The 25,892-nt window shown below is 37.6% G+C and overlaps 1 protein-coding gene across 2 annotated transcripts in view; it reads left to right on the top strand.

Annotated features, from left to right (window-relative positions):
- The window catches only part of LOC109361524, a 28,560-nt gene extending 7,530 nt beyond the window's left edge, over positions 1–21,030 (top strand). For both annotated transcript variants that reach the window (XM_019607010.1, XM_019607002.1), the window contains 21 exons: positions 1,233–1,473; positions 1,583–2,068; positions 2,136–2,321; positions 2,435–2,728; positions 3,896–4,510; positions 4,799–5,195; positions 5,328–5,455; positions 5,874–6,044; positions 7,992–8,192; positions 9,377–9,925; positions 10,001–10,060; positions 10,162–10,490; positions 13,987–14,419; positions 15,200–15,667; positions 16,305–16,421; positions 16,515–16,636; positions 16,714–17,449; positions 17,552–17,806; positions 18,123–18,305; positions 19,190–19,531; positions 19,779–21,030. In XM_019607010.1, coding sequence (XP_019462555.1) covers positions 1,233–1,473; positions 1,583–2,068; positions 2,136–2,321; positions 2,435–2,728; positions 3,896–4,510; positions 4,799–5,195; positions 5,328–5,455; positions 5,874–6,044; positions 7,992–8,192; positions 9,377–9,925; positions 10,001–10,060; positions 10,162–10,490; positions 13,987–14,419; positions 15,200–15,667; positions 16,305–16,421; positions 16,515–16,636; positions 16,714–17,449; positions 17,552–17,806; positions 18,123–18,305; positions 19,190–19,531; positions 19,779–20,528 — 7,063 coding nt within the window. In that variant the 3' untranslated portion in view covers positions 20,529–21,030. The remainder of the gene's footprint in view (positions 1–1,232; positions 1,474–1,582; positions 2,069–2,135; positions 2,322–2,434; positions 2,729–3,895; positions 4,511–4,798; positions 5,196–5,327; positions 5,456–5,873; positions 6,045–7,991; positions 8,193–9,376; positions 9,926–10,000; positions 10,061–10,161; positions 10,491–13,986; positions 14,420–15,199; positions 15,668–16,304; positions 16,422–16,514; positions 16,637–16,713; positions 17,450–17,551; positions 17,807–18,122; positions 18,306–19,189; positions 19,532–19,778) is intronic.

Raw genomic sequence — 25,892 nt, 5'->3', positions numbered from 1 at the left:
CCCCCTCTCTCTCTCTCTCTCTCCTTTTACATGGTATCATGCTAGGTAGTTATGGAAACCACTACCACTGGGACCTCTCCTCTTTTTCCACCACTCTCACCTTCTCATGCATATCCATTACAGGTTGTTTCTTCTCCTCTAGTGCTTCCGCTTACATCAATGAAGTTAACAGAGATTGTTTGCCGCCATTTTATGCTAGCAACCCTAACTTCCAGTTGTGCTGTTTTGTTCTTGGCACTTAAATTCCTTATCGTTTTCTCAATGATGATGATAGACTCATAATCGTGTAAGTCCTGCCTTTCTACGCTGGGAAGAACAAGATCAATTCTTCTTCTTTTGAATTCTGAATTCTCTCTCTGAAAACCTTCAAACTAGGGTTGTTGGTTGTGTTCATTGACTTCATTCCTGGAAGCTGTGGAAGGAATTACATGAGTAGTAGTTGATACAACCTCAGAGTAGTTCATGAAGGTCAAGGTTTTAGTTGATGCTCTTAACTTCATTGGTTCTCCAATTACCACTTATGAGCATATTGATTATATTTTGGATGGATTGACTGAGGAATTTCAAGATGTGATTACTTCTATTGAGAGTCAACCTGATCTTCCTTCTATTCACAATCTTCTGTCATTTCTCTTGACTTTTCAGTCTTGTCTTGAGAAAAATAAAAGCAAAGCTCTCTATGATGCACTCTCTGCCAATGTGGCTGTTGGTTCCTCACCTTCATTGTCGCCTGCTTCTGTGAATTCACATCTACACACTCACCAGGTGCATTCGTCTTTCCAACCTTCGTTCTTTGGCTCCAAGATCTGAATCTGTGACTTCTGTGCCTATGGAAGTTATCTTGGGAGTCGTGGCAGCCGTGATGGTGATTGCATTTGTGGTGGCAGATAATGGTGGTGGTCGCAATCGTGGGAGTCGTGCCCTATGGTTATGCCTGACAATTTAAGCTAATGCGATTGGTAGATGATAAGTTTTAACCAGTATATACATCATTCATATTTATTTAATCCTCCCCTCCTGAATAGGTAGGAAATTTCATTTAATTTGTGATATTCGATAAAATCCATGAGTTGGTGGTAGTGAGATGCTATATAAATCTTCTATTCAATTAATCACAGCCTGGGTTGTTAATATTCTGTTAGAATTCTGATAGCATGCACCCACAAATGTTTTTTTTTGTTTTGTTTTAATTCTGACTTATGATGTTATGTTTTTGTGCTCAATATCTTTAGGCTTCTTGTGCTAGCTACTCGCTTCACAACCAAGATGCTTCGTAAATATGGTTTGCTACAACATAAAAGAGATACATGCATAGCAGAGGCTCTTAACAAGACAGGATTACTTTCTCTTCCCCCAATTGAACCAGTTAAACTTCAAACAGAGGTGGATTATGCTCGAAAACTGCGAGAGATGGCTCACTTCTTGGAGATCATCCGGAATCTGCAATCTAGGCTTAGGTCAATATTCCAAAGGGTCAGTCAAGGATTGGTTTGGTGCTCCATGGTTCTTCTACTTGGACGACTTCTTAATTAGTTGCACTGTTTTCCTAAAAATTAAGTAGTATTTTATTGCTAAATTGCAGGCTGACAGTGGAAAAGAGTCATCTTTAAGGAGTATGGAAATGTTGCAGGAAGAATCTCAACTATCAGCTCTTCCATCAGATTTAGTGTCATTGGATATGTTGAACCAACATGACTTTCCTTATCCTCTACCTGCACCACACAGCGACAATAATGAGAATCTCACACTGGTGCCTGTTGATTCCAACTCCCATTTGATCTCAGAAGAATTTGGTGAAGCAATTCATTTTACCCCGTCAGGAGGAATTTTGGAAAAGAAGGTTTTGCCTGTGGAAAATCCAAAAGAGATGATGGCACGCTGGAAGGTAGACAAACTGGACCTTAAGACTGTGGTTAAAGATGCTCTGCTCTCTGGTCGTCTCCCTTTGGCAGTTCTTCAACTGCATCTTCATCAGTTGGAAGATTTTGTTGCTGACAAAGAGCCCCATGATACTTTCACTGCAGTTCGTGACATTGGCAGAGCTGTTGCTTATGATTTATTTTTGAAGGTAATGTAGTTAACTTCCAAGTTGTCACAATAAAAATAAAAAGATGACTCATAATGCAATTATACAGGGTGAAACTGATCTTGCTGTTGCAACACTTCAAAGACTTGGAGAGAACATTGAATCCTCTCTCAAACAACTTTTGTTTGGCACTGTGAGGAGATCGCTACGAGCCCTCATTGCTAATGAAATGAAAAGATATGAATATCTAGGGCCATATGAGTGGAAGATATTGGAAGACATGTCAATGATTGAGGTATGTGGAACTTTTGTCTTGTTTTGTAGTTAATGTAGCACAATTTAGGTACTGGAAGGAGAGATTTCCATGAACTTAGAGTTGTGATCTTATTTGTGCATGTGTATGAGAAGAGTCACTATCCTAGTAGCAGTTTCTGGAAAACATATCATCGCCGGCTGAAAGATACCAGTGTTCCATCAGACCCTGTTTCACCATTAGAAATCCGATTAAGGCTCTTGCATAACCATTCATTTGATAGCCTCGTCATTGAAGGCGGTGAGATTGATGGAATTGTGTTAGATTCGTGGACGAATATTAATGAAAGTTCCTGTTCCACGGAAGTTGACGAAGATGATGCTCATGCTGGATATTGGGCTGCTGCTGCTGTCTGGTTTGATGCTTGGGAGCAAAGAACTGTTGATCGTGTAAGTTGCTTCTCTGTGTTTGTGTTGATGATGTTCATTTTTGTCACTGATTTTTTTTATCATGCCAATGCTTGATATTGGGCTGCTGCTGCTGTCTGGTTTTAAACCTATTTTCTTTTCATTTACTTAATGAAAAAAATATTTAAGTTTCTAAAACTCTTTAAAAATTGATTTTTTTTAATCAGTGCTTCATGTCTACTGGATCAGGTTGGAAGCAAAAATGCTTACTACTTACTAGTAATTTGCATTTGATGTTTTGCTACCATAAAGTCTTCATTTGTCTACTTTGGTTACTGATAGGTTTTGGCTGTGTAAAGAAGCCAAAGCTCTGTGTCTGTGCACTGTTTTCTTCTGTTTTTTTTGTGTATTTGGTTTGGAAGGAATAGTACTTTATTCAATAACTCTGTTTCGACTCCAGACTTCATTTGAGATAGGGATACTCTTTTGACATCTCTTTGTGCTTTACCCGTGAGCATTTTTGTTGTGTTTCTTTGTTAGACATGTAGAAAGATTGGCGTGCTTTATTCACGGCTCTTCACTTAGTTTTAGGGGATGCTGTATCCTTCCTTTGTTTGTAGTTTTCTCTTCATCTAATAATAATTATTTTATTATAAAAATACATACCCAATGTCGATTTGCCCTTTTATAAGATTTCTTTCTAGATGCTCAATTTGTTTTGGTTTGAACTTCAATGGCATGGTTCTATACTTTAAATTAAATTCCAGTTGTGACAATAATTTGATTCCTCCTAAACATGTAGAAAAATTGACAAGCTTTGTTGCCTTATCCTCTTCCTTTGTAGTTTTCTCTTCTCATCTACTAATATTTCATTATTATTAAAAAAAAGTAATAAGCTACTTCAACTTGCACTTTCATAAGATCTCTTTCTAGGTGCTTATTATGTTCTGGTTTGAACTTCAAATTTCTAGGTTCTATATAACAGTAATAACAATAACAAAGCCTTTTCCCACTAGGTGGGGCATAGGGTTCTATACTTCAAAGGAAATTGTAGTTGTGAAAGTATTTTGATTGCTCCTAACAATGTATCTAGTCATGGTGTTGCAGTTGCTTAGCCATTAATTCGATCTCTATGCTTCTTTGATGTAAAAAAACACTTACTTTCTTAGTAACTTCCATTTCATTATTCTTTCATCTATGTTTCTACAGATGATATTGGATCAATGTTTGCCTGCGGGTATTGCTTTGTTGTGGGAATCACAACTTGAATATCACATGGGCCGCAATAATTGGAAGGAAGTCTCTGCACTGCTCGACGTGATGCCTTCATATGTTCTATCTACTGGAAGCCTTCAACTTAATTTGGATGTTTTACAGCCTGCCTCTTCTTTTGGATGCAATATGAAGTCTTCAAATTTTGGAAATTTCTTTGTCTCTCATGAAGAATTAGATTCTGTATGCATGGTAATTCCAGACGTCCAAATATATAGGTTTTCACCTGATGTATGCTCTGGGTGGTTGAGGATGATTCTGGAAGAAAAGCTTGCAAAAAGATTTATATTCTTGAAGGAATATTGGGAAGGAACAATGGAGATGATAGCTCTTTTGGCTCGTTCACGTTTCATTTCTGGCAGAGATCAGATCTTGTTTGAGGATGATCATGTTGAAACTTCATCAAATAGAGATGGAGCTGTACAAGCTTTGCATAAAATGTTGGTACAACACTGTGCACAGTATAACTTGCCAAATCTTTTAGGCCTTTACCTTGACCATTATAATTTGGTCCTTGATCAAAATTCACTTTACGCATTACAGGAAACTGCAGTAAGTTTCTTTGTCCATTGATTGTTTCCCCCCCTGTATTTTATCTATTCTGATTATTTGCCTTCATTATTTCAAATCACTACGATAGTATACTTTATTAGCATAGGTAGTATATATGTGACAGGAGATATTATCAGTTCACTTTATTTTGCGATTACAGACCTGGCTTTCATGTAACTTTGATTCTTATTTGCCTCTTTCAGCTATGATGCATAAATATTTGTGTGTATATACTTTAAGGTTTTCCTATGTGCTTGTATCTGTTGCTGATACACTGCATCTTAACAGGTCGGTTGTCAATGGGCTAGATGGCTACTCTTATCTAGGGTAAAGGGGTGTGAATATAAGGCCTCAATTGCCAATGCTCGTTCAATAATGTCAAATAATTTGGTGCCTGGAAGTGACCTTAGTGTTCTGGAGTTAGATGAAATAATTCGTACAGTTGATGACATTGCTGAAGGAGGGGGAGAAATGGCAGCTCTGGCAACCCTGATGCATGCTACTGTCCCCATTCAAAGCTGCTTAAATAGTGGTGGTGTAAATAGGCATAGTAATTCCTCTGCCCAGTGCACATTGGAGAATCTTAGGCCTTCTTTGCAACGGTTTCCCACATTATGGCGCACACTTGTAGCAGCATGCCTTGGACAAGATACACTGAGCTTGTTGGTGCCCAAAGCAAAAAGTGGTTAGTTATTAACCTCATTTGTTCAGTATCCTGTACCCCCACCCCTTCTCTTGAATTACTTTGGCACTTTACACTAACCTCTTTTCCTTTTTCGTTGCATCAACTTTTGTCTATCGTAATTTGGCAATGCAGTTTTGTCGGACTATCTTAGTTGGCGTGATGACATCTTTTTCTCTACTGGACGTGATACATCACTTCTACAAATGCTTCCATGCTGGTTTCCTAAGCCTATACGGAGATTGATACAGATTTATGTCCAGGTCTGTTTTGTTCTTTGTCTCACTGTATTGCTCTGCTGACTTTTCTATACATTTTTTAAAATCCACTTCAAGGTTTACTAGTATGATATTATCCCTTTCAAAAATACTGCATGCTTTACATGCCATATGTTAGGACACAATCACCTCTGATCTCTTGTTCCCTCTTTTTTTTGTTTACCTGTGTGTCCATCTGGCAAAAAATACATATATATGGTTATACACTCATGTTGATCCTTAAATACACAACTGTCTTTCCTTGCATCATCTTGTTTCAAGGTTGTCTCTGAAATTTGAAATACCTTAAATCATGTAGTCTGTGTGTTACCTTAATCTGTCTGTCATGTAGTTAGCATGCTATTGAAACACATTTCATGCCTATGTATGCAATCCAAATTATGTAATTTTCATGATATCACAGGGTCCTCTCGGATGCCAAACACTTTCAGGGTTCCCTACTGGGGAAACTTTGTTACATAGAGACATTGATTTATTCATAAATGCTGATGTGCATTCTGAGATAAGTGCAATCTCCTGGGAGGCAACTATACAAAGGCACATTCAAGAAGAGCTACATGGTCCTTTACTTGAGGTATGGGTGTATGGCATCTAATTTAATTGCTTTGTTTTTCTCTATTTTATTGTGTCTGTTTTGGAGAATTGATTTTCCAACTCACCTTTTTTGTACTCATTTTATCCCCTTAGAGTTCACCACTTCACCATGAGGCATCCAGTGTTCTAACTTCTTCATCTAGCACTAAATCCTTATTGTAACTTAAGTCTAAGTTGATCCCTGCAAGCTGGAAGTTTTATAAACACTGTAAAACTTGTTGCAGGTTTAAGGTGCTCAACAATTTACTATAATATGCGCAAGCTTAAAGAAAGGAAGCAATAATTCGAACAACTTGACATCATTATATCAAAATCTTAGTTTGCCTTAATCTAGTTTCAGCTGCCATGACAATTCTGAACTTACATATAAATTTTATGAAATGTTAATAAAATAAGCTAATTAGTATATTCCCTGTTTAAAAGCACAAATAAATAATTCTAGATACTCTTGGGCTTTTGAATCCTATTGAAGAGGGTTGGGTTAAGGTTTGGCTATGGGTATCACTATTAAAATTTTATTTTTGGGCCCTACGATACTGTTTACCCTATCCATCCTGCTTATCACAATATAAAATGTCACACATTTATCCTTTATAAACTGATTGAGGAAAACTTTTATTGAGTCTTACTACTTATTAATCAACATTTTATATTTATCTCTTCTTTCAATATTTCATAAAGAGGGTGAACCTTGGTGTAACGGTTAGGTTGCTTGCCTTGTGTCCATGACTTAAAATCCTGGAAGCAACCTATTTGCTTGTGAGCCTCATGTAGTGGGTTGCCATTTTTTCAATATTTTATAAAATAGTTACTGGTTGTCTGGTTCAACCAATTATAGTTGAACCAGTGAACCCAATGACTTCGTACCCTCGTTGGGGTGATGTCTATTTGGTTTCTGTTCTTCTAACCATGAGTTGCAATGTCATTTCAATTTCCTTTCTGCGTCAAAAGAATCACAAGTCATATGAGGTCAAGTAGTATAGAACGTCATTTTGGTGGTTTCTTTTAATAATTTATATCACCATCTTTTCCATTTACCACCACCATTTGTTTTTTCACACTACCGGAAACATGTTTACGGAAGTGTAAAATACACTAACGGAAACATGGTTCCACAAAAAAATCATTACGGCGCATGGTGGCACATGAAAAATGGGTTAGAGTTAAAAGAAACTGCCATCATTTTGCTGGAATTTTGGGTTTGCCGGTAGTAGTTATGTTTCTGGCAAGGTAGACTATGACGCAGTCAATACTTGCCTCCCCTAGGAGACCTTGATTTTTGTTGCCTGCATTTCGGTATGGAAGTTAGTTTTATTGCTGCATTGTTCTATACTTGTAATTTATAAGGTGTATATGTGAGTTGATAGAGGCAATATAACCAGTGGCTACCAGGGAGAGTTCTGCTTCTTTGATATTATTCAATTTTAGCCAGACATGACTCTCATGAGCCCATTATTTTATCTTCCTTGAAAACTGCTGTAGTTTCTGGCTTAAACTAAATGAGGTACCCTTTAGACCGAACCCTTTGCAGTTTCGGGTTTGTATTGTTTGATTCAATAAATGCATGAAATTTTGCCTGGCATTGAAAGATATTTTCATGATCAAGTAATTTTTAGGGCTAATGGTACACATAGATTTGTTGACAGAATTGGTCATGATTCATGGATATTTGTTTGATAAGTCAAAATGCTAGGGAATATTCATCCATCCAAAAGTCTTTGACAATGGCAACTCATTCTGGCTATCTAATAGTTTCTTTTTTCAGGAGTTGAGTTTCTCGCCCTCATGTGATATCCTTCCATGTTTGTTGCTACAAATATGCTTTTGATACTTTGCTTTCTACTCACGATCATAATTGCTTATTTGTATATCTGTATATCTGTATATTTTCTTACTTTATATGATTTAAGTTTTATTGATTTTTCAGGAAAATGGACTTGGGCTTGACCATCATTTGCATCGTGGACGAGCACTGGCAGCTTTTAACCAAATTCTTTCCCATAGAATTCAAAGTCTGAAATCAGAAGGAGGAGCGAGTACTTCAGCTCATGGACAGACTAACACGCAATCCGATGTGCAAAGACTTCTTTCACCATTAGGACAAAGCGAAGAGACTCTCCTTTCATCTGTGAGGGTTTTTTTTTAAATGAATTTTCTGATTTTGTACTTGAAGTGAGAGATAAAATTTAAAAAAAATCAATGCATTAAGCAGTTATGTTGAAAAAGTGTTGTTTGTTAAAAAATCTTCACTTGATGATCAGTACTGAAATTGGTAGTGATCATTCCCAAGTCCAGCTTTCAAATGAATCTATTTGGTAAGAACCAATTCAACCTCAATGCATAAAGCTGTTACATTAAGTCATATGAATGGTGTAAAGGGAAAAACTAGACAGAGAGAGATAGAAAATGGAATCTGATTTGTGTTATTACAATTCAGGTGATTACATTAGAGATTAGCTACTTTAATTAGTTACTCTAACAATTAACAGTGGAGATTGCAAGGGCCAAATTTCTGAGCACTTGACTTTGAAACCTTGTAAACTTAAAAGGTTAAGTTGTGTAGTGAAAGGACATGAATGGTTTTACATCATTGATTGTATCAATTGATCTACCATAAGGTCTTTGTTGCATCTTATGGTTTCCTTTGATTTTGATGTTGGACACCTTCTCATATGTATCCTAATATGTAATAGAACTAGCTCTTGCCAGATTTTGTAGATTATTATTCATAAAAATAGCACACACCCATACACCCATAGAGACACATTGGGACTATATCAGGTGAGAGCACCTTGTTATTATGAGAGGGAGAGAGTAGAGAGTCCTGATCACTGAATCTTTATCGGAATTCAGGAATGGGCCCTGTCCAAGTCTTTTATTAAGAGAGTGAGTTCGGTCTTCTTCATTAATGGGCTAAGTGAATAGTAATATAAGTGGGTTTGACATAACATCTTGACTCAGAGCCTTGAGGCTTTAGGTTTATGGGTCTTTCCACTTCTATGTTGCACAACTTGCTCCATTCTATTCAATGTGGTACTTTCTTTTCCAACAACCTTAAAAGGGTGGTTAAGGTTAGATTTTACATAAAAATCACATGACCACATAAAAAAGTCACATGCTATTATGTTCTAATCTTGACCGTTCAAAATAAGATCTATTGGTCAAGATTAACTCCTTTCACCTCTCAAATAATCACTCCCCTCATCTCACCTCTCACAATAATCACTTCTCTTACTAGATATGTCTCATATATACACACATATTTTGGAACTTTGAACAGTAGACTGAAATGTGCAGCACTTGAATTTTCAGGTTTTTCCAATTGCTATTATGCATTTTGAGGATTCTATGCTCATAGCTTCATGTGCTTTTCTTCTGGAGCTTTGTGGTTTGTCTGCCAGCATGATGCACATTGATATTGCTGTGCTAAGACGGATATCTTCTTTCTACAAATCAAGTGAAAATAATGAAAATCTTAGGCAATTATCACCTAAGGGATCTGTCTTTCATGCAATGTCTCATGAAGGTGGTGTAACAGAATCTCTTGCTCGAGCTCTAGCTGATGAGTATTCGCACAGGGATTCCCCTGTAATTGCCACGGAGACAGTTGCCCTCAGTAAACGACCTTCAAGAGCTCTTATGCTTGTCTTGCACCATTTGGAAAAGTCAAGCCTTCCACAATTGGTTGATGGAAATACCTATGGGTCATGGCTATTAAGTGGAAATGGTGATGGAACTGAGTTAAAATCTCAACGAAGGGCTGCTAGCCAGCACTGGACGTTGGTAACAAATTTCTGTAGGATGCACCAGCTTCCCTTAAGTACCAAGTACCTAGCTGTATTAGCTAGAGACAATGACTGGGTATGTTTCTGCTTTTATTGTTGCCTTTTGTTAATCCCTTAAACTTTTATCTAATGATTTTGCTGCCCCCGCCAGATTGAATTTTTGTCTGAAGCTCAAATTGGAGGATATTCATTTGATACAGTGGTCCAAGTGGTAAGTCTTGTTTCCTATTCTAGTTCATATAGCAAAACTGTGTCAGTTACGTTAAAGTGAAAAAAATTCAGTTTGAATCTCTTTGTGATTGTGAATGCTAGGCATCAAAGGAGTTTAGTGATCCACGTTTCAGACTTCATATGTTGACAGTTTTGAGAGGAATGCAGTCAAAGAAAAAGGCAAGCTCTGTATCGCCCTTCGATACACAGGAGAAAGGCGACGAAACAAACTTTCCTGATGAAAATATGTGTGTTCCAGTTGAAATCTTCCAAATATTAGCAGAGTGTGAAAAGCAAAAAAGTCCTGGAGAGGCTCTCTTGATGAAAGCAAAAGAGTTGTCCTGGTCAATATTAGCAATGGTTGCTTCATGTTTCTCTGATGTCTCTTCATTATCATGCCTCACAGTTTGGTTGGAAATTACTGCAGCAAGGTGACTGGAACTGTCTTTAAGTAAATCATATTCTGGTGATGGTTTTTTATCTATTCAGATATTGTAAAGTAACTACCTCTAGAGGGGTGGGGGGAAAACCTAAACTGATACAATGAGTAGGTAGCTCTATTTATAGACCTCTATTAGAATAGTGCATTTAGTTCAGTTATCAATCTGTTGCAATTTAGTTAAGTAAGGTAACTGAGTTTGTTACTACAGTTACTTTACCATTTTACCCTCTTTAGTTTTTCTATGAGTAACTCTGTTACTCATTGTATTTCAAGTTTTCAATAATAAAAAGAATATCATCTTCTTTTCTCTCAAGCTTCTTCTTCTCTCTTGTTTTCTCTACACTCTGGTTTTCAATTTCTCACATGGTATCACGCCATGGCAACCGACAACAACGCAACGACGTTCAGATCCTCTTCTCCGATTTCTCCTTCCGCCACCTCGCTGCTTGATGCGGTGTCTTCTCTTTTTTTTTCCGACGCCATCAATGTAACTCACCGAAAAGAACTATTTAGTGTGGAGACACTTCATGCTAGCCACACTAACTTCGAATCGCGCTAATCGATTCGTTCTTGGAACGTAAATTCCACATCGTTTTCTTAACGATGATGATAGGTTAATCAATCGCGTTAATCCAACTTACTTACAATGGGAAGAACTCAATCAATGCGTGTTTTCATGGATTCTTAACTCCCTATCCGAAAGTCTTCAACCACAAGTGGTCGGTTGTGTGCACTTGTGGCAGTTATGGGAGGAGTTAGATTCATTCGGTAATTCGCAAACAAAAGCCCGTAGTAGAAAATTGCGTTCTCAACTCAGGTCCATTTCTCAAGGCTCAAGCTCCATCTCCAATTACTTCACTAAAATCAAGAGTCTCGTTGATGCTTTGATCTTCATCGGCACTCCAATTCCTACCTCAGAGCATATTGATGACATGCTGGATGGCTTAAATGAGGAATATCAACCTGTAATCACTTCTATTGAAAGTCAAATTGATTTGTCTTCCATTCATAATCTTGAATCCTTTCTGTTGACGTTTGAATCAAGATTAGAGAAGAATAAACACAACTATTTCCGATGCTTTGTCTGTCAATATCGCTTCTGAATCTCCATTGTCTTCTACTCCTGTTTCTTCTCAACCTCGAGCATGCATCGCTCCATCAGTTTACTACTCTCCAAGAGTTGAATCACCTAATTTGGCATCCTATGGTTTTGAAAATGCACATGCAAGTAATTTTCGAGGTCACCGTGGTCGTCGTGGAAATAGTGGTGGTCGTAACCGTGGAGGACGTTATTTCCGTGGAGGTTCTTCAACTGCATTTTGTGTTTACTGTAATCGTCCTGGTCATGATGTTGCCTTTTGCTATTATGCACCTTCACATTTTGGGCTAACGTGCACACCTCCAGCTGGCCATATGTCACGTGTTGCACCTGGTTATGTGCCACGTCATTCTCACTATTCCTCCGTCCAATCTACCAATGGGCCAGCAAGATATCCAACCCACTTTTATCCGGACTATCCAACTGATTTCTACAATGGAAATGGAGGGCACTATGGATCATCTAATGTTAGGGACTCATTACTTGGGCCTGGCCCAACTCATCCACCACCTTCACATTATCACAACTATCCTATGTCAGCTCACATTGCACACAGTGAGCTTCCTTCTTCTCCAACTAAAGATGCAAAACGTGTTACCTGGTATCCTGACTCGGGTGCCACAAACCATTTAACTGCAGATGCTTCACTTGTTCATGAGCCTATTGAATCATTCGGTCATGACCAGATATACATGGGTAATGGCACTGGAATCTCAATTCAAAGTGTTGGAAATTCTCACCTGACTTCTCCTTTTAATTCGAAAGTTTCTTTGTCTCTTAAAAACCTTCTTCTTGTTCCCTCAATCACAAAAAATCTTATTAGTGTTGCACAATTTGCTAAAGACAACTTGTGTTATTTTGAATTTCATCCTAACACTTATTTTGTGAAATCTAAGGATACTAATGAAATCTTACTTCAAGGGTCTCTCACCAAAGAAAGACTCTATGCTTTCAATTGCCTTCTTCTCAGTCATCCTAGGTGTTCTCCTTCTATTTTTACTCTTACAACAAGTTGTATTGGTTTGCCTAACCCTACTACTTGTAATAAATCTAGTACTTTTTCACTATAGCACAATAGGCTAGGCCATCCTCATTACACTGTTGTGAAGGACATTTTGACACAATGTAAAATTCCTTCTATCAATAAAACTGATATTGACTTCTGTAATTCATGTTGTGTTGGTAAAGCTCATAAGCTTCATGCACCTAGTTCCACTACACATTATCATTCTGCTTTTGAGCTAGTCTTTGTTTGTTGATTTATGGGGACCTGCCCCTGTTTACTCTGATTCTGGTTTTAGGTACTATTTTTCCATAGTAGATGCTCACACTAAACACACATGGTTATTTCTATTAAAGCAAAAGTCTGAAACATTAACCATTTTCAGTACTTTCTTAGGTATGTTCACACTCAATTCACTCATACAGTCAAGGCTGTACAGAGTGATTTTGGGGGTGAATTTAGACCCTTTAGTGCCTTTCTTAAGTCTAGCTTGGTCTAACATACACAAGTGGCTTACAAGCTGACTTTATCCAAACTTAAATAACTATTATTCCCTAATATTCCCCCTTGAAGCTCAGGGTGTGTACCTAAAATATTGTAATCAAGAACTCTGAGCTGATCTCTTAGGAAAGGTTTTGTGATAACATCTGCAGTTTGAAAATCAGTTGGGATATGCTTTACTTGAAGAGTCTTGTTTTGAACTTTGTGTCTCCACTGTAATCAGGGCCACAAAAAATCAGAGGTGCAGAAAATAAGAACTTTAGCTCAGTCAAGAGTGGTTGCTCCTACCTAAACTGTTGAACTAATGGAGCAAGACTTTTCTGTATTCAGCTTGTGTAATGGACGTAGAGATAGTGATTTGCTTCTTTAACCGCAATATAATTAAATTAGGTCCTAGGACTAAGCTAGCACCTGAAATAGATTTCCTATCATCACAATCAGATGCCCAGCCTGCATCACTAAACCCTTAGAGTTTAGTACAGTTAGTTTTAGTGTAGTGGAGTACAGATTAGTTATCTGTTGGTGGAGTAACGGTGTAGCTAGCTGTCTTGTACCTCTTCCCTTATTCATTAAGAAAACATAATAGAGAAAATTAATTTCAGTTTCTCTTCCTCACTCTCTCCCTGTGTTCTTCTTTTTCTACCGTTGCTTTGTTTACATTTCTTATGCTGACTACACTTAGTGGGTTAAGCTTGGTTGTGTGATTCAAATTTCAAATGATTGGAAATTTACATTGTATGACGAGTTGTTAAAGGTCTAAGACTTTTAAGTGTTTCAACTTTTATACCAGTGTCTATTGATCCTTAGACACATGCACCCAAACAGGTGTGTAGGCAGACATACTTCAATGGTTGGAACTCATTTTCTTTTATCTGTGGACAGAGAAACTTCATCCATCAAGGTGAACGATATTGCTTCCCAGATAGCAGATAATGTTGGAGCGGCTGTAAATGCAACTAATGCCCTCCCTGTAAGCATTAGAGTCCTTACATTTCATTACAATAGGCAGAGTCCTAAACGTCGACGGTTAATGACACCCATTTCACTAGACTCCTCTACTTATGCAATATCTGATATTGGAAGCACTTCTATTGGTGAAAAAGTATTTGATTCCCAAGATAACACTACTGATGATAAGAAAAGAGTAGAAAATTCTGGATCCATTGACGTTGCAAGCGATTCCGGTGAAGGGCCTGCTTCTCTTTCCAAGATGGTTGCAGTGCTTTGTGAACAGCAATTATTCTTGCCTTTGCTGAGGGCATTTGAGATGTTCCTTCCATCATGCCCCTTGCTGCCATTCATCCGTGCTCTTCAGGTAAGCCAGACAAATACATTAGAGTAACATAACATAGCACACTGCTATAAAACTTTACCTTTTTTCTTGCCAAAACCTTTGAAACTAAGAAAAAGAAATTGTTCAAACTATAAGGACCAAACCCTCGTGGCTTTCTTAATTTTTTATACCATTATTGCTTGCTTGAAAATCTAAGACTAGGGTTTACCAGCCTTCTACGAAAACGAGGAGGCGACCAGTAAAACAATTTACAGGTGCAGAAACCCAATGAGCCAGAAGTAAATGATTGCATTTCCCCACTCAATGTGTTTCTGATATAATTGAGAAAGGTTTTAGTTATTGCCTGCCATGACCATGTTTTATATAATACGCATTAAATGTTTTGCCTTCCGTTTAGAATCTTACTTGAATGTGCATTAGATTAACTCTTTCGCATCTAGAGTTTACTTAAATTTGGGGACATTCCTGATGCTGCCAACCAGATAAAGCGATCCTTAATATTTTTGCTTTGAATATTTTAAATGTAAATCAATTGCAACTTAAGATGTTAAATCTGTGCACAAATTTTGAGTTCCTTGCCCAACTTTTCTGAGGAATTTCTGTTGGAAAATCATATCCTTGATCGATTTGAATCTGATGATATGAAACATAATCAACCACTTGAATCGAGTGTGGCCACACCTGCAAGTAGGAGTTGTGTGTTTGAGGTGTACCTTTTTGGCACTTTTCAATTTGATTTTTGATTTTTTAAATGTAATAGCTTGCCATTGTGGAATTTGTCTTTTTTGTTGTTTCTTTCAGGCATTCTCGCAAATGCGCCTTTCAGAAGCTTCTGCACATTTGGGCTCATTTTCTGCACGAATTAAGGATGAACCAATCTACTTGCAGGCAAATATAGGAAGGGAAGGGCAGATTGGAACATCATGGGTTAGTTCTACTGCTTCAAAGGCTGCTGATGCTGTGCTTTCGACTTGCCCCTCTCCTTACGAAAAAAGATGCTTACTGCAACTTCTTGCTGCCACTGACTTTGGTGATGGTGGATATGCAGCAGCGTACTATCGAAGGGTTTATTGGAAAATTAATTTAGCAGAGCCTCTACTTCGTAAAGATGATGAGTTACACTTAGATAATGAAACATTGGATGATGCCTCACTCTTGTCTGCACTAGAAAAGAATATGCACTGGGAGCAGGCAAGGAACTGGGCCAAGCAGTTGGAGGCCAGTGGTGCACCCTGGAAATCTGCAATACATCATGTTACTGAATCTCAGGTGATATTTACGATTATAAACCTGTTTGTGAGATGGAGTAGTTCTTACGGACCATAACCTCAATCCATATTTAAAACCTTAATGAATTAAAATGGTTTAAGGCAAAACCTGATTAGAAATATTTCCTCTAATGTCAACAGACAAAACCTTACATAGTCATGTATTACTATTTACTCTAACATAATTTTTTTAATGAAAGAATATATTTAAGAAAGAAGAGAACATTACAAAAGCAAGTGGTAGAAATCCTCAAGAACTAAAGAAGAAAACTAAAACAAAAAATACAAAGAGAGGCAAACTAATTGATTTGTGTGATTTTCTTGTTTTAATAAATTTTGGTGCAGATGATGATATCATTTAATCAAATTAATGGCAGAGATCTCTTGTGTAGAAAATGTATTTTCTTGTGACAAATTTCACATATCACGTGTTCTTTAGACATCTATAAAAGCTCATAAACTCAGCTGTATATTGTATCTGCTTAACTTATGCTGTAATCTGAGTAGGATGGAGCTTTGAATTTTTCTTTGCCATTTTGCATGATTTTTTCTGTGACTAAATTGTAGTTGATAGTTTTGCAATTACTTCTCACCCAATCCCTCCCCTCATCTTTCTTTGCCTCTGCTACCTATGCTAGGCTGAATCTATGGTAGCTGAATGGAAGGAGTTTCTTTGGGATGTGCCAGAAGAAAGGGTTGCTTTATGGAGCCACTGCCACACACTATTCATCAGATATTCCTTTCCTTCTCTTCAAGTGTGTTTGATTTCTACTACTCTCAATGTTCAGCTAAAGATATATGCTATATTGCTCTGTGATTAAAGTTTATCTCCATTGTGTTGATTTCAGGCTGGATTGTTTTTCCTTAAGCATGCCGAAGCAGTAGAAAAAGACCTTCCTGCTAGAGAGCTTCATGAGCTGTTATTGCTTTCTCTGCAATGGCTGAGTGGGATGATAAGTCTTTCCAACCCGTATGTAACATATCGAAGTTACTTTCTGTTTCAATTTGAGTTAATATATGTACTTATCATGCTGCTGAACTTTTCAGTGTGTGCCCATCACATCTTCTGCGTGAAATTGAAACCAAAGTATGGCTCTTAGCTGTTGAGTCTGAAACTCAGGTGAAGAATGAAGGAGACTTCAATTTTACCTTTTCTAACAGGGAGAATGGCATCAAGAATGATTCCAGTATTATTGATCGAGCTGCAAGTATAATAGCAAAGATGGACAACCATATAAATACAATGAGGAATAGATCTGTAGAAAAATATGAGTCAAGGGAAAGTAACCAAATCCCTCACAAGAATCAAGTGGTGGATACTGGTCTTTCAACTACATTTGCTGGGGGTACAAAGACAAAAAGAAGGGCCAAAGGGTACATGGCATCAAGACGCCCACCTATTGAATCAACAGATAAAAATGCTGATACTGATGATGGCTCCGGTACTCTTGGTCTAAAAAGTGAGTTGCAGATTCAAGAAGTAAACTTAAAAGTGGAAATGTCTTTCTCTAGGTGGGAGGAAAGGGTTGGAGCAGCAGAGCTGGAAAGGGCTGTACTTTCTTTGTTGGAATGTGGTCAAATTGCTGCCGCCAAGCAACTACAACATAAGTTCTCTCCTGAAAAAACACCAACTGAATTTAGACTTGTGGATGCAGCTTTGAAGCTTGCTGCTATTTCGACTCCTCCTGGCAATGTATCTACGTCAATGCTTGATGAGGAAGTTCATTCGGTTATGCAGTCGTATGGTGTACTGAATGACAAACACCATGTTGACCCACTGCAGGTTTTTGTCCAACCCCTCCCTGTTAATGCAAGTTAGTGATTGTTTTTTTTATTGATGTTGAGAAATGTGTATCAATACAATATTGTGGACATGCAATGCTAGGTTTTGGAGAGTCTGGTGGCCATTTTTACTGAAGGTAGTGGGCGTGGGCTATGTAAGAGAATAATAGCAGTTATAAAAGCTGCAAACGCCTTGGGCCTCCTATTTTTTGAGGCGTTTAACAAGCAACCGATTGAGCTGCTGCAGCTGCTTTCTCTTAAAGCACAGGAGTCTTTTGAGGAGGCAAACTTACTTGTGCAGACTCATCCGATGTCAGCTGCAAGTATTGCTCAAATACTTGCTGAATCTTTCCTGAAGGTTTACTCTTCATTATGCTTGTTTATTATTTAGATTCTAGTTAATAATAGTTTTTCTATGGCATGGTGTTTTATTTGGTCAATGTGAGATGTACCTTCTCGTAGTAGATGGATTTTTGGTGGCCTTGTTGCCTATGTAGGGAGTAAATTAATTATCCAAGATTTGTAAATTGCTTCTGTATCAGTGTACAGTTGTCTTTTTGACATGTCAGTTATACAGATGCTGTGTTAAACAAGTCTGTTTTGATACAAGTCCATGAATCTGATAGGTACCTCATATAACTATATCACTGTATTTACTTCTTTGTATTGTCCAGGGTGTGTTGGCTGCACATCGTGGAGGATATATGGATTCGCAAAAGGAAGAAGGACCTGCCCCACTTCTGTGGAGATTTTCAGACTTTTTGAAGTGGGCAGAGCTTTGCCCCTCTGAACCAGAAATCGGGCATGCCTTAATGCGTTTGGTGATTACTGGACAAGAAATACCGCATGCCTGTGAGGTATCACATTGATCATTTTCATTATTATACATTTTTCACTATTATGCAGTGTTATTAATGTTGTATCGGTTATAATAACGGTTAGAGAGAGTATTGGTATGGTGGTATAGTAGTTCAACCCTTAGTTCACTAATTTCACCACATACTGATTAAGTTAAATATATTATAATAAACATAATACATTTATTAATATAAATATTATTATTTGTAACATATAACTCAATAATTAAATGATTCAATAACTATGTTATAAACAACTATCAAGTTCAAGGTTTGAAACCTTATTGTGTCATTTTGAAAAATATTCAAGTTTTTCATATAAAAATCGGTTTTGACCAGTACGGTACAATATGGTATGACTGGTATTTTCCGGTTTTGACCGGTTTAATTGCATGACTGGTATAATCATCGTATGTACCAGTATAGGGACCGGTTCACTAGTTGAGCCGGCTAGTACGGTCTGGTTCTTATAACTATGCTATTATGTTCCAGAAATGATTACACAATGCTTGGAAAGTTCTATTTTCATATTGATTTTTGAAATGATGATAAACGTAGTCAGCTCTGACTAAATACAAAAGCCTTTTCCTCCTAGGTGGGCTCAGATCATAGATAAAAAAAATGTCATTTTGTTCTATCATAAACCAAGTCTTCAGCAAGGCCATTTAGACCTTTTAGTCGTTTTTAAGTGTTTCATGGCCTAGATTTTATTTTGGTGCTCTGACCATTATCACATGATTGTATTTTTTAATTGCTTCTGAATACTCATTGTGACGTAATCTGGAGGAAAAAATATGTGAAGATGGTATCTTAATGATTCTGGCTGAGACATTCCATTGTCTTGAAGCTGATGCTTTTCCACCGCATGTAATTGGCATTTTCAGGTTGAGCTTCTTATTCTGTCCCACCACTTCTACAAATCATCTGCTTGCCTTGATGGAGTTGATGTTCTTGTGGCTCTTGCCACGACCAGGGTTGATGCTTACGTCTTGGAGGGTGATTTTCCATGTTTGGCTCGCCTGATAACAGGAGTTGGAAATTTTTATGCTCTCAACTTCATTCTTGGCATTCTTATAGAAAACGGTCAATTGGATCTTCTTCTTCAGAAGTATTCTGCTGCTGCAGACACAAACACGGGAACTGCTGAGGCTGTCAGAGGATTTCGGATGGCTGTTCTTACATCTTTGAAGCATTTCAACCCTAATGACCTTGATGCATTTGCCATGGTTCGTATTTTTTTTTATGTTGGTACAATGTCAAATACTATCAGTTTTGTCCGTGTAGTACATATAATATAGATTGATGGTTGTATGCTTCTGACATGCCACTGGTTTATATAATTATATTAAACAAGTGAACACCTATTATTTCAGAATAATTATTTACTCCTGTGCTTAATTTCTTTCAAGATGGAGCAAACACTGAAACTAGATTAAAGTGTGATAGACTAATTATATTGTGTTTTCCTTACAGGTCTACAATCATTTTGATATGAAACATGAGACAGCAGCTCTTTTAGAGTCACGTGCATTGCAATCAGCTGAGCAGTGGTCCCGTCGCTACAACAAGGACCACAATGAAGACTTACTGGATTCTATGCGCTTCTACATTGAAGCAGCTGAAGTTCACTCTTCCATCGATGCTGGAAACAAAACACGTAGAGATTGTGCTCAGGCTTCCCTTCTGTCTCTGCAGATTCGAATGCCAGATTTCCAGTGGCTTTATCGATCAGAAACCAATGCTAGGCGAGCATTAGTTGAGCAGTCTCGTTTTCAAGAGGCTCTAATCGTAGCTGAAGCTTATAACCTGAACCAGCCAAGTGAATGGGCTTTAGTACTATGGAACCAAATGCTCAAACCTGAAGTAATGGAAGAGTTTGTGGCTGAATTCGTGGCAGTCCTACCTCTTCAGCCATCAATGCTGATTGATTTAGCTAGATTCTATAGAGCCGAAGTGGCTGCCAGAGGTGACCAGTCCCATTTCTCTGTCTGGCTCACAGGGGGAGGGTTGCCAGCTGAGTGGGCTAAATATCTAGGACGGTCATTCAGGTGCTTATTGAAGCGGACAAGAGATTTGAGGCTACGAGTACAGTTAGCTACAGTGGCAACTGGATTTGGGGATGTCACTGATGCATGCAATGAAGAATTGGATAAGGTCCCTGACAACGCGGCACCACTTGTGCTGAGGAAGGGTCATGGTGGAGCTTACCTCCCTTTAATGTGAAACTTTCTACTTCATATCACCATATATGATTGGACAAACTACAATGGACAGAAAATTGGTTATTGACTTCTACTGCTGGTGTGAAATCAAAACTGTAAACATTGAAGGGTGCCTGAGTATAAACAAAAAACGCAGACAAGATGAAAATTGGATGATTAGTTGATATACCTTAGAGCGAGAGGTTTATTTACAATTTTTTGTTGGTCGAGTAAATACTTGATGGTTGTACATTAGGCCACTGTATCTGTAGCTCATTCTTGTGAACACTGTTCTAGTTTTGTTTTCTCCCTATATTTTTTGAAGGGAGGCAGGGTCAAGGGGCCCACGGGTTTGCAGGGAGCATAGAGTGGTTTATTGTTGATTTTGAAGTCAGTAGAATAGAATGTCCCATTGATTTCTGATGATGTTATCCCCTCACAAAGTGTATAGTGTTCCTGTACATCAATATAAAAAATTCATTTGCCTTGTCTCGCAAAATGATAATGTATCTGCAATCCTTCAAAAAATAAAATTCCTGCTACTTCAACACAAGCATTAGCTTTTTAATAATGCCTTTGTTAATCATTGCTCGAAGGGTCATGGGTGTTGTATTTTCAATGTATTTTGTATGCTTTATTTTCATCATTCAATATTGTTTTTGTCACTATATTTATTAGTGACACCACCTTCCAAAGCCTCATTTTAGCATCACCAAGTTGTGAGTTTTGTCACACTTTTCAAAGCATCATTCTCATCACCATCATTGTTTGTTGTTAAGATATCACTTTTGTTAGTCAGATAATTTATTAAAGTCTCTCATTTTGGCTATAAAATGAAGTTTTGTTAAACCATTAGGTGGATCCTCAATACACACACTACTTTACATGTTTCCTTTACGCTAGTTTCTCCTCCTAACTTATTGATAGATGAGTCAGTTGAATCCTAAGCAATCAACACATCATTGCGAATAGATCTTGAGGATAATATCACTTACGTGTCTCATGTTAAATTATTTCTTTACATATTCCAGTTTTTCAACAATTTAATGATATGTTGCGGAACTTGCCAATAGTGTGATTCTTTTAACTTATTTCAGTAGGCTTATCAGAGTAACCTATGAAAATAAGTTTTTTTCAGTTTATTTGGAAAAATATTTTCGAATAAATGCCTTATTAAGTTGTTAACCTAAACTTAACCTAAATCTAGAGTTTTAAGAAGCTAGAAAATGTTGCTTCTAATAAAAAAACGCTTTTCGTCTTCCTCTTTTTTGCAGCTTTTGATATTTTTTAAAAGCCTAACCAAACAAACATGCAAGTGTTGGAGGTGATCTACTATAGGAAAATTTTTACCGTACAACTATAAGACTTAGACAACAATGTTATATGTTAACAAGAGAACAAACCCAATGTAGCATAGATGAAAATGTTGTATTGGGTAAGTGGACACATAAACAAAATAGGATTAGGAATGAAGCAAAAATTCTGCAAGGCCCACACACTGTTGTGGGCCGAATAGCCTTCAGGCTAAGAGACACTCAGTTTGTCCTCACCTTGGCTGAATTCAATGCTATATTTTGCATGTCGGTACGCGGTGAACGCCGCCCTCCGAGGGAATTCAAAGCCCATAAATTGTGGATCAAAGTGGTGGATGATGTTCGGGTCTATGATCCCTCAAACTATAAGGTCTCTCTTATGCCTAACCCCATCTTTTGTTACCTCCGCCGCATAAAGGCAAAAACACTTTAGACGCGGAGAGAGTGACGAAAACGTGATGTCGGATGCGTACTTTTTCATTTGGTATATCTAAACGAGTTTCAAGTGGATATAAGGTCCTACTTGGCACGACACCTCCTTAAGGTTGCTCATGCCCAATCTAGTACCATTGTCATTGGTGGACTAATCAGCATGATAGCCCATCATTTTAGTTTGGATTTGGGCGATTTAGTGCCAATCGTTAGGAGCACTCGTATTGATCTTTAAGCGTGTGTATCATTCAAAATGATGGTAAGGGAGACCTTTTTTTATTCCCTCCCCTTGAAGCGACATCCACAACCCCTGCCTTACCTGTAGCCACTTCTGTTCAAAAGCAGGCCAACTGGAAAGAGTCAGGTGCCTCAATTAGTGTCCCATTGGATGGATGGAAGCCAAAAATAGTAGAGATTGAGTGCAAGAATATAAAATTTGGTGTTGAGGTTATTTGAAGACCAATTAAAGGACCAAAACAATTTGAAGTGAAGGCGTCATGTACAGCTACGGTCGTAGATGTTATATATCATTCCTATTTTTTAGATTTGTTTTGTTGGGTTTAGCCCAATATTTTGTAATTAGGATAAATGAGGATTTTCCCACAAGGATGGAATACACTTTTACATTACAATTCTCTAATTTAGAATTTTGTATTCTCTTCTCCATTATGAGTGAGAAAATTCCCTTTGTTTCTAGGATTGGAGCTATGCCCTTTTGCATTCAATAAACATTTGTTGTTACTTCTATTTCATTGAGTGTTACGATTTAAATCATTAAACTGAATTTTATTCGTGTGAGTTGTCTGACCAACAAATTACACATCTTAGATACATTGAGGAAGGATCGAGAGGTGAACCCAACTATCCAACCATTCAGTTATTCAAACTAGAATCCTAATTCACAAGAGTAGACTTAGAATTCTCGGGGGTTTCTGGAATTCACATTGGGTTTCTACAAAGCGATTGGATAAAAAGAGTCAAGTAAATGATTCAATTGATAATTGTACCACGAGAGTAGTGCGACTTTAGTTGAGTACATGTGTCGAAGCTCGAGAGATGATGACACATATCAAAGAGAAATTCACTCTCACAACTTAAAGTTCATGAAAATGAGCAAAACAATTATTTGCGAGTGTAAAGGCGGTAATCATTATATTGAGAACTTTTCCTAAATTAGATTTCAATCATATTTAATATTTTTATAATTATTCTTGTCAATTGTTCAATTGTTCTAAATTCAATTTTATTTCTTATTTGAGTTAAGTATAAATTAATCGTTATAATTAAAGGAATTTGCCAATTCTCGTGGGATCACTATTTTATTACTAGACGATATAATCTTACACTTGTGATTTGCCCCATCACAAGACGAAAAGAGATATCGTGGGAACAACTCAAGAGAGAGTTGATGGATAGATATGGAGGTATTGGAGAGGGCAATATTTTCGCATAATTAGCATCTCTCCGTCAAGAGGGAGTTGTGGGTGAGTATATAGAAAATTTTGAGAAGCGCACAACACAAATTAAGAGGTTACCGGATGAGCAATTTTTTGGATATTTTATCCATGGTTGAAGGAGAATATTCGAGGACGAATCCAAAGCAGGAGGGCTTTGGACCCAATTTCGATATCTCGTATGATGAATGTGGTTAGAGTAGTAGAGATGGAGTTGTAGGGCAGTCGTTTGGGATCAAACTCATTAGGGAAGAAGGATAATGGGGTTGAACCTGGGTCTCAACATTGGAACAGACCCAATTATGGTTTCACCCACAAAGGCAGCCTTGGGTCAGATTGGGTTCATATTCATGGACAAAAAGAAGACTGATGGTTTAGTAAATTCCAGCATATGAAGCAACTTTGGGTCAACTAATAATGCAAGGCTCAACAAAAATTATGAAGGAGACATGAGGGGAAATGGCCCAAGAGATAGAGGGATTTGTCATTTATCCTACAAAAAATTGTTGATTGTAGATAAAGAGGGCTTTGTTTCAAGTGTGGAAACAAATTTCATCATATGCACCAATGTCCTAATAAGCAGTTGAGAGTCATGGTATTAGTGGAGAAAGAAGAAAAAAATGGTGAAGAGAACTTCGAAACAGTGGAGTAAGAAGAAGAGGAAGTAGTAGATGGAGAATGCAATGTTATGAATCTTGGAAGCCTGGAAAATAGGGAGAGTCAGTAGTTTCAAACGCTAAAATTAAAAGGGAAATCGAATGGGTGTCGGTACTAGTGTTGATTGACAGTGGGGTAACACATAACTTTATTTCAAAAAGGTTCATTAAAGCTATGGGAAAACCTTTTGTGGATTCAAAAGAGATGACTATAAAGCTCGGCAATGGACTTCGCACAACAACTAGGGGAAAATGTGAGAATATAGAAGGTGATGGTATATGGGAGGTAGGTGGAGTTAAAAGGTGAAGGGTATGATTCACATACTGCTTTCCAAAGTTTGTTTGTTGGAACTCAAGTATGGGAAGAAGGGATGTACATGTTAGCAAGCCTTCAAATAGCAGAAACAATGCATGAGGCAAAGGAAGTAAATAATTTAAATTCAGAGCAAAAAACAGAGTTGAACACTATGTTATCTAGGTTTGTTGATGTGTTTCAAGAACCTAAAGGATTACCTCTCAAGAGAAACAGGAAACATGCCATAGTATTGCTAGAAGGACAAAGTCTAGTGAATATTAGACCATATAGATATCCTCATTATCATAAAGATGAGATTGAAAAATAGGTGAAAGAGATGTTGCAAATAGGAATTGTGAGACCAAGTCAGAGTGTCTTCTCCAGCCCAGTCATATTAGTCAAAAAGAAGGACGCGACATGGCGTATGTGTGATGATTACCGAGCTTTGAACAGAGCCACTGTCCCGATAAATTTTCAATCCCGGTTATTGATGAATTGCTAGATGAAGTACATAGGCCAATATTTTTCTCCAAATTCAATCTCAAGTCGTGGTTCTACCAAATAAGGATAAAGACAAAAGATGCGCACAAGACTGCTTTTAGAACCCATGAAGGACATTATGAGTATTTAGTCATGCCATACGGATTGATGAATGCTCCATCAATGTTTCAAGCTTTGATGAATGTTGTATTTAGAGAAATATTGAGGAAGTGGGTTTTAGTGTTCTTTGATGAAATCCTAGTGTATAGTTCAAGTTGGGAAGAGCATTTGCGACATTTAACTGTGGTATTTGAAAAATTGTAACAGCATCAACTAGTAGCAAACAAGAAAAAATGTCAGTTTGCTCAATTTGTGATTGAGTACTTGGGACACATAGTTTCAAAGGAAGGAGTAGCAATGGATCCGAATAAAGTAAAGAGTGTGTTGCATTGGCCAATTCCAAAGTCAGTAAAAGGGGTAAGAGGATTCTTTGGCCTTAGAGGATATTATAGGAAATTCATCAAAGACTATGGCATGATTGCTAGGCCATTAACTGAACTGACGAAGAAAGAAGGTTTCCATTGGAATGCCAAGGCCCAAGAAGCTTTTGAGAGACTCAAGAAGGCTATGGTTGAAGCTACCGTGTCGGCACTTCTAGATTTCAACAAGGAATTCATGATTGAGAGTGATGCCTCAGGAGGAGGAGTAGGAACAATACTAATCCAACAAGGGAAACCAATAGCTTACTTCAGCAAG

Source organism: Lupinus angustifolius, chromosome LG01 (assembly GCF_001865875.1).
Source record: "Lupinus angustifolius cultivar Tanjil chromosome LG01, LupAngTanjil_v1.0, whole genome shotgun sequence".
In the NCBI taxonomy this organism is placed as follows: Eukaryota; Viridiplantae; Streptophyta; class Magnoliopsida; order Fabales; family Fabaceae; genus Lupinus; species Lupinus angustifolius.
This window is presented reverse-complemented; position numbering and strand designations above follow the sequence as displayed.